At 49.7% G+C, this 14,587-nt stretch overlaps 1 protein-coding gene across 1 annotated transcript; it reads right to left on the bottom strand.

The window, feature by feature from the left end:
* Positions 1 to 10,183: 10,183 nt before the first annotated feature.
* Positions 10,184 to 14,003, bottom strand: Ring1 (ring finger protein 1). The gene is made up of 7 exons (XM_005318826.5): positions 13,843 to 14,003; positions 13,598 to 13,730; positions 12,673 to 12,833; positions 12,350 to 12,565; positions 11,315 to 11,704; positions 10,860 to 11,133; positions 10,184 to 10,600 (listed from the first exon to the last, which is right to left on the bottom strand). The coding sequence occupies exons 2-7, from the start codon at positions 13,673 to 13,675 to the stop codon at positions 10,499 to 10,501; spliced, it is 1,221 nt and encodes a 406-aa protein (XP_005318883.1). The 5' UTR covers positions 13,676 to 13,730; positions 13,843 to 14,003; the 3' UTR covers positions 10,184 to 10,498.
* Between the last annotated feature and the right edge of the window lie 584 nt (positions 14,004 to 14,587).

The following is a 14,587-nucleotide window of genomic DNA, read 5'->3' on the forward strand; positions in this document are numbered from 1 at the left end:
GTATGTTGTAATGTAGAGATCTATGTTGTGGGGAAAGAAGGATAGTTAGTAAACCCAGGACCATTGAACAAATAGTGTATGATTTTTCAATTGAATTATATCATTTTCATCATATGCTAAGTTTCATATATTTCAGGATCTGATTTCAAAAATTTTATAGTCTCTTTATCTGTCCACGTGCCAGGAGGATAATACTGTCTTAATCACATTTTTCTTCTTTTCAAGAATCAAGGTCTCCCAGGTTGCATTGGTGTAGGCCTGGAATCCAGCAGCTTGTGAGGCAGGAGGATCACAAGTTCAAGGTCAGTCTCCTCAACAACTTAAGGAGACCTTGTCTCAAAAAATAATAAATATAAAGGGCGGTGCTGGGGATGTGGCTCAGTGGTAAAATGCCTCTGGGTTTAATACCTGATGCCAAAAAGAAAGAGAAGAAATAGGGTCTCATACATTGCCCCCTGGCCTGGAACTCCTGGGCTTAAGCCATCCTTTTGCATCAGTCTCCCAGTAGCTGAGATTACAAGGCACATTCCACTGCAGGGGTCTTAATCATTCTTACTTTTTAAAAAATATAATCATAATATATGGTAAGGCAAGTACTCTGGTATTTCTTCTATTCAAACTTGTTTTAGTTTTAAAAACAGATTGTCCAGTTCCATAAAACATTTTTAAAGAATTAAACTGAAGTTATAGATTTGAGAAAAATTATCAGCTTTGTATTGAATTTTCCTCTTCACGAACATGGCATATCTTTCCATCCTTTTATGCTCTCTAATGAAGTTGTATAATTTTCTCTATAAAGATCATATGCACCAGGTGTGTGGCACTTGCCTGTAATCCCACCAGCTCGGAGGCTGAGGCAGGAGGCTGGCAAGTTCAAAATCAGCCTCAGAAACTTATCGAGACCCTAAGCAACTCAATGAGACCCTGTCTCAAAATAAAAACTAAAAAGGACTGGGGATGTAGCTTAGTGGTAAAGTGCCCCTGAGTTCAATCCTCAGTACAAAAACAAAGCAAAACCAAACTCCCCAAAATATACATTTAAAAATATTTATTCTTAAATATCTTACAGTTTTTCTATTACATCTTATGACTTTTACTATTACAGTTTTTTTTTTCAATACTGGGGATTGAACCAGGATGCTCTGCCACTGAGCTATATCCCCAACCCATTTTATTTTTTATTTTGAGACAGGGTCTCCCTAAATTGCTTAGGGCACTGCTAAGTTGCTGAGGCTGACTGTGAAGTTGCCATCCTCCTGCTTCAGCCTCCTGAGCTGCTGGGATTATAGGCATGTGCCACTGCACTTGGTTCATTAGTTACTTTTTAAAGTAGACTAGCTATGCATTCCTGGAAAAAACTCTGCATGTTTTCCCTAAATATATATGCAAATATGTACATAAACTCCACAGGATTCAGTTTGCTAATATGTTATTTAGAATTTTTAATTTCAGAAGTGTGATTGGCTCTTTTTTCCTGATGTCTGGAACAGTTTATATAATAACAAACAAATAGTTCATTTAACCACTGATGGAATATACCTGTAAAACTATTTTGGAGCAGGGTATGGTGGCACATACCTGTGATCTCAGCAGTTCTGGAGGCTGAGGCAGGAGGATTGCAAGTTTGAGTCTAGCCTCAGCAACTTAGCACCCAGAATTCAATATCTGGTATAAAAACAAAAACCCAAAACCAACAAACTATTTTGTTTTGTTTTTAATTCTTTAGAATTTCTACATCTATATTAACTTTTTCTATTTCTTTTTGAGTTGTCTGTCATCTAATTTCTCCTCCTTTTTAGGACCAAAGTCTCATCCCTTGTCCTTGGGAGGCAGGTAAACTCAAGCCATTAGTTTCCAGAACCGGTTCCTGCCTCCCCTCCCTCTACAGCCAGCTCATCCTCTAGCTTTTAGTTTCCACTCTGTTGCTAGCACCTAGGATGTTACTTTCCTTTTGAGATGTAATCATGATTAATTTTTTCATAGTTAATTTTTGTTCATATTTTATCCAGTATTTCCAGTGATGGGGGGAGGAGAACTTTCAGAGTTTTTAATTCCTCCACTTTGCTTGATTTCAAAGTTGTCCTCATTCTATAGTCAAGAGAGTGAGGCTTGAGACTGGTTTAACAGCTCGCTGGAGGGCTCACCAGTACATTTTCCCTCACTAGGGATTAAACCCAGAGGAGTTCTACCACTGAGCTATCCCCAACCACCCCCTCAACTGCCACCATTTTTTAACTTTTTATTTTGAGACAGAGTCTCACTAAGTTGTGCAGAAGTTGCCCTGGCTGGGTGGCTTCGAAACTTCTTAACTCACCTTCCATAGTCGCTGGGATTATAGGCGTGACCACTGTGTCAGGATCCACCACTACTATATTTTTTTTTCCCACACACTAGGCAAGTGCTCTACCACTGAGCTATATATATCCTCAGTCACCCCTCCCCACTACTTTTTTTTTTTTTAAGTACCAGAGATTGAACTCAGGGGTGCTTAAAATGGGACTGGGGCACTAGCATACCCCCAACCCCTTTTTAATATTTTAAATTGAGACAGTTTTCATTGAGTTGCTTAGGGCCTCATTAAGTTGCTGAGGCAGGCTTTGAACTCTTGACCCTCCTGCCTCAGCCTCCGGAGCTGCTGGGATTATAGGCGAGCCCCGCCACACGCAGCCCTTTACTACTACTTTAAACCTGGTTATTTAGCCCTGGTTTTCTGTTTCTGAATCCTGTGTTCTTGCCACATTTCTTCCATGCTGCCCTCTGAAGCCGAAAGGGCACCAAAACGTTAAAGGAGTTGAGGGACTCAGGTAAGGTAGGAGGTCTGGGAGGAAGGCGGGGCTGTGAAGCCAGATAATGACAGGAAATATGGAGAAAGTAATGGTGTCAAGGAAATGGCCCGTGGGACTCCTGAGCTGCAGCTCCTGGAGCGGGTATCGGTGACCTCCATCTATCCCCTCTGAAGTCCTTAACTATCTAGTCCTCTGCCCGCAGTGTTTGGGAATGTCCAGTGCTAGGTCTAGGGAAGGGAAGAGTGAGCATGCGCAGTCCTACCCCTGCCCTCAGGGAGCTTACATTCTATGGGTAGAAAAACAACAATCAAATATTAGCCTACTAATGTAGAACTGCAGCTGTACCATAGGCCTCCAAGGAAAGGTACACCTTGGTGTGAGAGTTCTTAAGAGGGGAACTTGACCCTGAAAGAGAGGGCAGGTGGAGTGGGGTGGGGGCGGGGTAGAGGCCAAGGGGTGGTGACAATGGAGGGGTGGGTCCATACCTCCCACGGCCTTAGAGGCCAGGTTAAGGACCTGGGTCTTTAGCCTAAGATCAAAGGAAAACCATTGAATGTGTTAAAGGAAAGCGACTAAAACAATCCGATTTGTATTTTGAAAGCTCTCTCTTCCTCGTGTGCTGCTGCATGTATCAGGGACGGCCATTCCCAGCCTCTGTGGCTATTGCATGATGCAGAAGAGAGCCAAATGGTCCAGATGGTGGCTGGGTAAGGGAGGCAGAGGGATGGGGGGTGGACAGACTTGACATATATAATAGCACATAAAATTGGTAGGACCAGATGCTAGGCTCAATATGGAGATGCTTACACCAGACACCCCTACGTGCAAGCTTTGAAAGGCAGGGGTCACATCTATGTCTGTTTGCAATATGCATGTTCCAGTACAGTCTTTGACATGTGGTAGACACACTTCCTGGAACAGTGAAACTGATTAGTGGTCTTTCAAGTGATCTTTTTTTTTTTTTTTTAATCTCTAAGTAAAAAGTAATAGTGTAGATTCTTTTTTGCATTTTTCAATTATCAACCTCTCTGATAAGAAGAAATCTTGCCAAGTTCTAGAGTACATTTGGGGGCAAGTTAATACAAGAATTAAGGTTTCACTTATCCTATAACAGGAACAGTAACAATAAACTTGCTGCAAATGTTGTCCAAGCCAAGTAACTCTGCTAAAAGAACTTTTTACAAGGGTCAATGATGATAGTTCTTTCTTCAGTGCCAGGCTGAGTTGATGGGGGCTAATGTGGAGGGGACACTCCTGGGAATTACTGGCTGAGTCTTTGTCCAAAGCAGTTTCCCACAATGTGAAGAGGACATCAAATAAACAGTGTTGTGCCAGGCACAGTGGCACACAACTGTAATTCCAGTGACTCAGGAAGCTGAGACAGGAGGATCACAAGTTTGAGGTCAGCCTTAGCAAGACCCTGTGTAGAAAAGAAAAACTAATAAAAGGGGGATGCTGGGAATGTGGCTCAGTGGTAGAAAGCCCCTGGGTTTAATCCCCAGGAACGAACATACACACATACACACACACACACACACACACACACACACACACACACACACATCAAAAACAAGCAAATGGAAGGACATGTAGTGCTTGTGGAGGCAACTTAGTACCTTAGTAGCAGTAGGAAAGGACATAAATTGAAGAAGAAAAAAGTGCCACCCCACCCCAGGGACGGTCCTCTCCATTTTTTTTTCTTTTGTTCTTAAAATTTTTTTTTTGTACCAGATATTGGAACCAAGGGCACTTAACCACTGAGCCACATTCCCATATTCCCTTTTTATTTTGAGACAGGGTCTCATTAAGTTGCTTAGCTGGCCTCAAACTTGTGATCCTCCTGCTTCAGACTCCAGAATTGCTGAGATTATAGGTGTGCATCACAATACCCAGCATCTCTCTGTTTCTTTCTTGTTTTAAAATTTAATTTTTAGGGGTTGGGGATGTGGCTCAAGTGGTAGCGTGCTCGCCTGGCATGCGTGCGGCCCAGGTTCGATCCTCAGCACCACATACCAACACAGATGTTGTGTCTGCCGAGAACTAAAAAATAAATATTAAAAATTCTCTCTCTCTCTCTCTCTCCTCTCTCACTCTATCTTTAAAAAAATTAATTTTTAGTTGTAGATAGACACAATACCTTCATTTTATTTATTTTTATGTGGTGCTAAGGATCAAACCCAGTGCCTCATACATGCTAGGCAAGTGCTCTACCACTGAGCTACAGCCCCAGCCCACATCTCTCTGTTTCTGAGATGGATCTGTGTATTGTCTCACGTAGCCCTGACCTCTTTTCTCCACTTTCTCCACCGACTTCCCTTGGCTTCTTCATCTCTGTCTACTCCACTTTCTTGCCTTTTCCTTTACTTGATTTTTTACCTTTCATTAAGATGTCATCTGTGTAATTGGAAAGAGCAGCCTCCCCCTGGGTTTTATTCCTAGAGTTAAGTGCAACAAGTATTTTAGAAAGTTTAGGGCCTGGTGAAGCCAGGATTGGACACAGGGAGACGATATCATCAGACAGGGGTGCTGGATGTATCTTCAGCCCCTGAGGCAAGAAGGAAGCAATAGTCTCTGAGGGAAGTGATGGAATGGGGTGGGATTAATAGGGAAACTAGAATTTGGTGGTGGGGTTATCACGGAGAACTTTGGGGATGCAGTATCTCTTTAAACTGACCCTGTCAGGGAAATCTCAGGGAATCTGATCCATTCATCACAACAGCAGCAAGGGATTGGCTAAATTTCTTAGCTACAGACAGGAGATGGGAGTTTAAACTGAGAAGGACGAATTTCTAAGAAATAGGGAAAGCTCTGGCATCCCAGCTTCCAGTAGTCCCAGGGAGAGTCTCTGGCTGACCCTCTCTCCTATCATTGCTCTGAAAGTCACTCTGGCTGAGGGTAGGATACAGGGAGGGAGTCTGTCCCCAAGGTTGCTCTTCTGCCCTCCTAGAGTGCTGCAGGTTGGGTGGGGGTGTGTGGGGAAGGTCAGTACTGCCACAGGGAGTGGCCCAGAGGTTGTGCTGACAGTCTTGCCCCCAGGGCTGATGGGTGCTACACTAGCCCTGAGCTCCATCTGAAACCCTGACACAGTGATCACAGTGATGGGGCCCCTCCCCTCATGGTTCTGATGCTGGTGTTGCAGGTTGGCATTCGGCCACAGCTCCTGCCACACTGGGGCAGAGGAAAGGCATCTCATCGCATGCTGGGCTGTGCAGTAGTGGGCCACCACCAGCCCCAGGGAAAGAGCAGACCAGAATCCTAGCAGGTGTGGACTGGCAGGGACAGTAGAACTGAGTGATGGACCCTCTGGTGGACCATGAATCAAGGGTCTTAGCAGAAGCCACAGTCATAGCCACTGCCCTGGTTGAGTGTCTCCCCATGGGCATGGGTCTGGTTGGCATCTTGGTGATATAATTGCCACATTCAGAGCAGAGGAAGGGATGCTTCCTATGAAAGCCTTCCTCTGGTGGGTGAAGCTAGGTTCCACCTCACAGGTAGGACATGTGTAGGGCTGCTCACCTGTGTGTCCAGTGACGTGCTGCAATAGGATGGAGCTCAGGGGAGCAGCCCATGCCACCCTGGTTGCAGTGACAGGGGGACTCTGACAGGGTGGGAGCAGGTGTGTGCTGTGGCAGGAGCTATGGCTATACTCTCTGCAGGAGTAGGGCCTGCCACAAGTGTGGGAGTATAGGGATAGAGTCAGGGAGCTCCTTGGGTGAAGCACTTCCCACATTGGGACCGGGAAAGGGCCTCTCACCCAGGCTGTGCTGGGAGGGATGGGAGGAGGAGGCTCCACTTTCCAAGCAGGAAGGAGGCTTTGTATGGGTCAGGGGGACCCTATTAGGTAAGGTGTGAAGGGTCAGAGTGACAGCTGAGAAGGATGCTAGAGTAGGGAGCTGGGGGTCTTCCCTGCCCTCTCCTCCTCCTTTTTGTTCTTGGCCTGAGGTGACAGCAGCACTGGGAAGGGGGAAGCAGAGGAGACAGAGGTGGGAGATAAGAAGCTAAGTTTCCCCAATTAAAGGGGATTGTAGCCTGGATTCAAGCCTCAGCTGAGGGTAACTGGGGGTCCTGGGACACAGTGGTGCATGCCTGTAATCCCAGCAGCTTGGGAGGCTGAGGTAGGAAGATCTTGAGTTCAAAGCAATTTAGTGAGGCCCTAAGAAACTCAGTGAGACTGTCTCAAAATAAAATGTAAAAAAGGGCTGGAGATGTGGCTCAGTGGTTGAGTGCCCCTGGGTTCAATCGAAAGAAAGAAAAGAAAAGAAAAGAAAAAAAGAAAGAAAGAAAGAAAGAAAGAAAGAAAGAAAGAAAGAAAGAAAGAAAGAAAGGAGTAACTGGGGTGTTGGTGACCCCTCCCTTCTTCCCAAGCTATACTGCTATACTGTGGGGTTGACGAAAGAACCTGGAGCATGACTTTTCCTGTGAACAGTTTACAAAGGAGCTAAAAAGGCTGCCAGGCAAGGACAGGACTGAATAAGGCCTTCCATGGGCAGGGGTTCAGACACAGGACCCACTGCATAGGACCTGGTTTGGGGTCTGAGAAACCTGAGAGAGTAAAATGGAGGTGGGCTTAAGGGAGAGAGAAGTTCCCCACCATTTTCCCGCCCTAGGCAGGAAGTCTTCTCTTCCCCTCCAAGGCCCAGTGCCATCTCTTGATCACATACCACCCATAGCTATGCCCCTGCTCTGGAGAGAAAGGAGCTCAGCTGGGGGTGTAGCCTGGATTCAAGCCTCAGCACTGTGTGTGTGTGTGTGTGTGTGTGTGTGTGTGTGTGTGTGTGTCTGTGTGAAGGAGCCAACCTTTCACTGAGCACACTCTGCAGTGGTTCTCAGCCTGTTGTGCACATCAGAATCACAGGGGGCTTGTTAAAGCAAAACTGCTGCCCTCATTTCCAGAGATGCTTTTTTCGCTTTCTCTCTCTCTCTCTCTCTCTCTCTCTCTGTACTGGGAATTGAACACAGGAGCATTTTAATACTGAGCTACATACCCAGTGTTTTTAGTCTTTCTTTTCTTCTCTTTCTCTCTTTCTTTCCTTTCTTTCTTTCGTCTTAATAAATTTCCCAGGTGGTCTCAACCTTGCAGTCCTCCTGCCTTAGCTTGCCAGGTTGCTGGGATTATACCAGTGCACTCAGCTACTTCCAGAGTTCCCATGCAGCTGATTTGGGCCCAAGTGTTTGCATTTCTAACAAGTTCCCAGGTGCCCATGAAGCTTCTGGTCGGTCATCCACACAGGAAGGACTCGTCTGTCAGGTATGTCATTCTACTTGTATTATCTCACTAAATCCTTACAGCAACCTGTTAGTCTGCCCTATTTTGTGGGTGAGAACACTGAAGTAAGATTTAGTGGCTTGTGCAAGATGGAGTGGAGATTTGAACCCAGGATGGTCTGACAATAGAGTTCACCTTTCTCTTTACCCTGCACCTTCATTGTTAGCTTTTCTCCTAGTATGTCTTATTCCTCAACAAAATAGCAAAGTTCCATTTTGTATACTTTGTATCTTTCACCTTGCCTACCTCAGTAATGCAGAACAGACTGGGAAGGACTGAAGGATTTGGGAAGGAAATATCCCAGAAGAGCCAAGGGTGGGACAGACTTGGAGTCACCCATTACCCAGAGAAACGTTCTACTAGGTCTCCCACATGATGTCATCTAAATACATAGCCATATTTGCAAAGTTCACAGTCACACGCAGGCAGGAGAGGGTGGGAAAGCATCCTAGCAGAGGAAACATGAGACATGGTGAGAAGAGAATGAGCCAATGGTGGTGACTGGGGAGCTGAGATAGAGGGACCAAGAGGGTGACGGACTGTTCTACAGTGAAACAAGAGCGAGGGACAACAGATACAGTGGAGGAGCCTGCGGGGGACCGGTTAGGGAAAAAAGAGGAGGGGGTGGAGACACTTCCACTCCCAGCAAACCCTGGGAGCCCGGTTAGTTTGGATTCCCACCTTGGTATCTCACCAGGCTGCTTCCCACCTTGGAGCTTCTCTATCTTGGAGCTCGGAACAAGGCCCACCTGCGTATGACAACATGCCACACCCTGGACACTTGGGTCGGAGAGAAGGGGATTTCATATCAAGGGTTCCAGAGAGGCGGTGTGGAGGGGCTGCTACTAAGTGGCAGTGGGTGTTGTCCACTGGGCCGCACTGGGGCTCTAGATCTGCGGTACTTGCTGGGAGTTGGAGGGTGCCCACCTGCGTCCGTCCACCTTATTTGAAAGTGCCAAGGACAAGGGGGAACAAATGAGAACTCCCAAGGGAGAAGCAGGGTGCCCTCCGGTCAGAGCATGGCGGGGCGTGGGGCTGGGTGGCCCAGTGGGCTTTCTCTGCACAGCTGGACGCTTTGCCAGCGACACAAAACTGAGTGGGGAAACTGGGGGCAGACCGAGGCGAGGAGCACTGTAAACAGGAAGCGAGGGGCAAAGGGGCTGGGTGGAGGGTGCGGTAGTGCCTCCTGCAGAGGGAAACTCTTCCCCGGCCCCCCCCCCCCCCCCCCCCCCCCCCCGCGCTGACCTGGACTGCGCCATTTCCCCAGCCCCGGGTTTGGACTGTCCCATCCAACCCGCAGAACTCGCGGCCTGGAGGCTGCTGAGGCTTTTTTCGATGCCCCCACCGCTCTGCAACTTTGCCGCTTCAGCCCCTGCCCGGACAAGTACTGAACTACAACTCCCGGGTGCCCCTCCCGCCGCAGCCCCGCCGGCTGGCACAGGCTGTGCGCTCCTAGGAACTGTGGTCTGCAGTTCTGCCCACCCTGCCTCGGGACTCCCAGGTGGCAGGGACATCCACTATGGGTTTTTTCTTCTTTATTTTTGTACTGGGAATCGAACTCAGGGGTGCTCTATCATGAGCCACATCCCAGCCCTTAAGTTGCTTAGGGCACTGCTAAATTGCTGAGGCTGTCCTCAAGCTTCTGATCCTCCTGCCTCAGCCTTCGTAGTCCCTGGGATTACTGGCATGCACCACCATACCACGGAGTTTTCTTTTCACGGTCCTCCCATCTCCCTCCCTCTTTTTCTTCCCAGCTAAGGAAACCAGCTGGTGAGAAAGAATATCACCCTCCTGTCCTGTGGGCACCTACAAATATGCTTTACTCTAGAGCCACCTTCCTGCTTTCCCTTTGGCATGGAAACTGGGTTTCCACCTGGGTGATTCAGGTTTTAGGGAGCAAGTCTGGAATCTGACTTCACACCTCCCCACTCTTCATTGTCTCTTTTCCAGACTCACAGATGGCTCCTTCCTATTTTTATGTACATATTTTCTAATTTGGAGTTCAGAAAAATGGGACTTAAACTCTGGAGAACCATTAGATATCTCCAAGGCTGATTCTCCATGATCTCTAGGCTTCCCTCCCCAGTCTTCTTCCTTGTATACACCTGATAAACACACACACAACTGCAGGTTTCAAAGAGGAAAAAAAGCAAATTTGTTGTTGGTAGGCGAGTGTGAAGGGGAGGCCTCTTCACCTTCCCTATCATCTGGGAGAGATGGGAGGCTGGGGGCAATAGAAAAGGCAGTAAGTGGGGACGCACGCCCCACTCTGTACAATATAGAAGAATCTGATATAGATACTTTGTATAAAAGCCACTTGTCCTCATTTGTGTCCTTTTGCTGGCTGGCTGGGCTGGGGAACAATGGGAGATGAAGAAGCTGGGGTGGTAGGCCAGGACACAGGGACAGCCCATAGTCCCCATTTTCTGGCTGTCCCCTTGCGGGGTCACTTTGGATCCTTAGTGGGGGCATAGCAGAGCTCTAGTGGTCGGGACACCTTCCAGAACTTCTCATTCACCAGCTCCAGGGTCAGTGAGCCATTCAGCGTCTATGGAGGGGGTGAGAGACGGGGAGGAGAGAACAAAGTTGGGGAAGATGGCAAAGGAAATGAACGAGAGAAAAAAGCGACCAAGGGAGGAAAAAGAAAGCAGAAGCAAAGCAGGAGCACGTGGAGCAATGGGAGAGGACAGGGAGGGAGATGAAGGAGCAGGGGTGAGAAGAGGGGTCAGGCTCATGGCTGTGTGAAGGGGAGGGTTCTTCACCTTCCCTCCCATGCCCTCTATACCAGTGCTGTCAGAGGCTCTCACCGTGAATGCTCCACCTCCAGGTGCGATGTAGATGGTGTACTGCTTTTCACTGACACCCTCCAGGCTGGGCAAAGCAGGCTCCTCAGGACCATCACCTCCTCCGGTACCCCCACCTTCCCCACCACCCCCATCAGGTCCCCCAGTGTCAGAGGCACCCCCTCCAGGCCCTCCTGGCTCGCCCGCCTCTTGCTGCTGCCTCCGCTCAAGGGCAATGCGCAGGGCCAAGTACTTGGAGAGATGGTCCACTGTGGCATTCCCAGTTGTCTTCACATACCTGGGGTGGGAGAGAGGGCAGGTTCAGGGCTTAGGAGGCGGCAAATGGGGATGGGAAGGAGGGGACTTTCCCAAAGGGTCTCTGGGTTTGGGTTGCTTCAGGGATTGGGTGACCCTGCTTCTGAATGGAACTCTGTGAGCTTTGATTACACAGTGGTCTGGGGAAAGCCAGGGCTCCTCACCTAGTCTGGCAGTATTCTCCCTTCTCCACGAGCAGGGGGTGGGGCCGGAACACGAGCTCAATTTCTCCACCTGGCTCCGGGGGACTGGGGGCCCCAGGAGGGCTTGGGGGGCCCAGGGTTCCCCCTCCCAGCGTGCCTCCCCTGTCACCAGAGTCTTCTGAACCAGCACCTCCACCCACCCCCCCAGTACCCCCTCCCCCTGTCCCTACACTGCTGCCCCCTGCGCCCCCTCCACGGGGTCGCTTGGGAGCAGGGCCTGGGGCAGAGTCAGGGGCTGAATCTGAGCTCACATCTTCTCCATCCCCCTCTCCCTCCCCAGGCTCTCCTTCCCCCCCACTCATCGTTGTGGTCTGATCTGACCCAGGCATCGGTCGCCTCACACGCTGGGCCCTGTAGAAGCAAGTGGTTAAGATTAGAAAGCACCAAGGATAAGGGGCTTAGACTTTAAACTTCAGAGAATTAAGAGATCATGGAAATCCTAATGATGTACCTGATATTTATTAACACTAACAATATGCCAAGCGCCCTGAGTATTTAATCTCCATTTTATGGCTGAGGAAACAAGCTTAGAAATGTTAAGCAACTTGAGATCACAGGTCCTCACCCTCAAAATGTGGTCAAAGGACCAGCTGCACAGGCATCACCAGTGAGCTTGCAGAATGCAGATCCGATCACCTGAATCGGAGTTTGCATTTTTAACAAGACCCAAAGGTAATATGGATACACATTACAGAGAAGGAGGCGTAGGAGGTGATTTACTCCCCAGCATGAACTCAGAGCTTATGCTTGAAATCAATCTACTGTTCTAACTTCTAAAAAGTTACAGGATGAGCTATTTTCTTTCTAAGAATAGCACTGCCTGTTGTTTACTAAGGCTGTAATTTACATCCATGATTTCCAGGCCCAACAGTAAGGCTGTGGTCAGCTCTTAGGATACTGAGGCTTAGATGCTAGCAGACAGCAAAGATAGTCTAAGGACTTTAACCATGGGACCCACTCTACCACCCTGTTGTGGCCCTTCTCCTGACTCCTCACCTGTGCATGGCCTGCATGCGCAGCCCCTCCTCAATGCTGGAGCTCAGCGCCTGCTGGTTGTGCAGGCGGCTGAGGCGGATGAGCACTCGGTCTTGATGGGCCTCATATTCCTCCCGGCTGGGATAGATCTTAGAGATCAGGGCGTCAAAGTTGGGGTCTGGTCGTAGGGATCGCTTGGATACCAGCTTTTTTCTGCAGGTAGGACACTCCTTGTTCCTGGGACAGGAGAAAAGAAGCCTGAAGTCTAGGCTGAACTAGGACCAGAGAGAGGACACCAACTCGAGGCCCCTTCACCCAATCTCAGAACAAGTCCCTCCTGTTACCCGCTTCGCAGGGCTGTGACAATGCAGTCAGAGCAGAACCGATGGAGGCACTCCTTGGTTGTCATTGTATTCTTTAGCATGTCCAGGCAGATGGGGCACATGAGTTCTGAATGCAGTGACCGAGGGGAAACTGCAATCTCTGTGCCATCCATGATGGCTTCCTGGAAGCATCAGTGAATGAAGGGTGATGGTGGGTTACCAGGAAAGGGATTTTCAAAACAAGCAATCATAAGAAAGGAATGTTGAGAAATACAGTGAGATGGCAGGATCTGGTTATCATGTTGGCTACCTGAGGAAGATTGGAATTCTGAGATGGAGAAGGACTACTAATTTGGAGAGAATGGATAACGGAAAGGATTAGGGTCCATAAACTAAGAGGAGTTTTGGAATAGGAGAATCTGAGGTTTGGGGGTGAGGGTGGGGGTGGGGCCATAGATCTATGGTTTGAAGAAGACTCAGTCAACAGTTTTTTTTTTTTACAATGTGGTTCTGGTACTATCTACATCATAATTCCCTAGGGTGCCTGTTATAAATGCAGATTCTGAGGGTCCACTGCACTACTGAAACAGAATGTGGGTGGCGGGGACCTGTGAAGTTCCATTTTAAATAAACTTCCAAGGTGAGTCCTGTATACACTGATCTGACACTGAACTGGGGAACAGAGAAGGTAATTTTGGTGTCTGTTTATTATCTTTCAAATGTAGATAGTAATATTTGCTCTAACTCTCTGACAGGGCTGTTTTGAGGATTAAATTAAATGTAAAAGTGCTTTAAAAAGGTGATTCAAAGGTAGGTCCAGGGAGTCTGTGAAATCAGGCAGGGTCAGCAGAATAGGGGGAAAAATGGAAAACAAGCTGTGTGACGGGTCTGTTTATCAGGGATTTGAGGGGAAGGGGTAAACCAGGACGGGAAGAGTCCCTGTCACCTGCGGGGTCCGGTGCAGCTCATACAGACTCAGTTCCCACGTTTTGCTGGCATTCTGGGCATTCGCCGGCGTCGTCATGGTGACCGGGCACAGACCCCCCACCAGGGCTCCGCGGCCGAGAAGGCGAGGAAGGCTAGGGAGGGGGGAAGGGGAGGCGGTGTTAGGGGGGCCGACCCTCGCGCAGACCCCGCCCCTCTAGCGACTCCCCTCTGCTCCCCCGCCCCCGCGTCGGCGCTGCCCCTCACCCGACTCCACAGTCCGCGCTCCAGCCGCCGCCGCGCCTCTCCCTAGGCCCTGACTCCGGGGCCGAGTTCGCTCGTCCGCAGTCGCTGCTCAGACAGCAGCTCCCGCCGCCGCCGCCGCCATGGCCCGGGCGCTGGGGCCCTACGTCACTTCCGCCTATCCCTCCACTCCACCCCCCCGCTGGCAGACGTCACCCGCCACTCGCGGCGCGGGTGGGACGCGACGTGGACGCCGGGGTTCCCCCGCCCACGAGACGCGCCCGCCCCGCGCGAGGAGCAGGCGTCCCGGGAGTCCCGCGCCACGTGGGGACCTCTGTCTCCTCCCCTGGCCCAGCACGGTTGCGCGGCCAACCTTAGCCACTGTTCCCTACCCGGGTTTCCCCACCCGGGGCCTCTGCTCCGGAGGGCGGGGCCTGGGATCGCTGGGACCCCAGGAAGGACCGAGGGCTCGGGAAGGGGGCCACCTCCCCCACTCCGCATCCCCTTGTGGCCCTGGGGATCTCTCCCGCCCCCTGCATACAACTTCTTCGTAACCCACAGCCTGGGATCCCGGGGGCGGGGGGGGGGGAGGTGCAAAAGAGACTCTGTCGCCTTAGCCAAGTCCTGTGAATGCAACTAGGTCCCAAAGTACTCGGGATTCCCCTAAACCCTGGGGATTTGCTCCACCCTCCGCTTTGCCTCTCCCTAGACCCTCCGACCCGCTCTCCCCCTCGAGGTTTGGGGGCAGCGGCTCAGGACGTCCAGACTC

The sequence above is a fragment of the Ictidomys tridecemlineatus genome, chromosome 8, assembly GCF_052094955.1.
Source record: "Ictidomys tridecemlineatus isolate mIctTri1 chromosome 8, mIctTri1.hap1, whole genome shotgun sequence".
In the NCBI taxonomy this organism is placed as follows: Eukaryota; Metazoa; Chordata; class Mammalia; order Rodentia; family Sciuridae; genus Ictidomys; species Ictidomys tridecemlineatus.

Excerpts from the sequence above, each read along its gene's own strand:
- Ring1 (XM_005318826.5), bottom strand. The coding sequence starts at position 13,675 with ATGACGACGCCGGCGAATGCCCAGAATGCCAGCAAAACGTGGGAACTG. Across the intron at positions 12,834-13,597 it reads AGCTGCACCGGACCCCGCAG|GAAGCCATCATGGATGGCAC; the intron begins GTGACAGGGACT and ends TGATGCTTCCAG. Across the intron at positions 11,134-11,314 it reads GGAGAATACTGCCAGACTAG|GTATGTGAAGACAACTGGGA; the intron begins GTGAGGAGCCCT and ends CTCCCACCCCAG.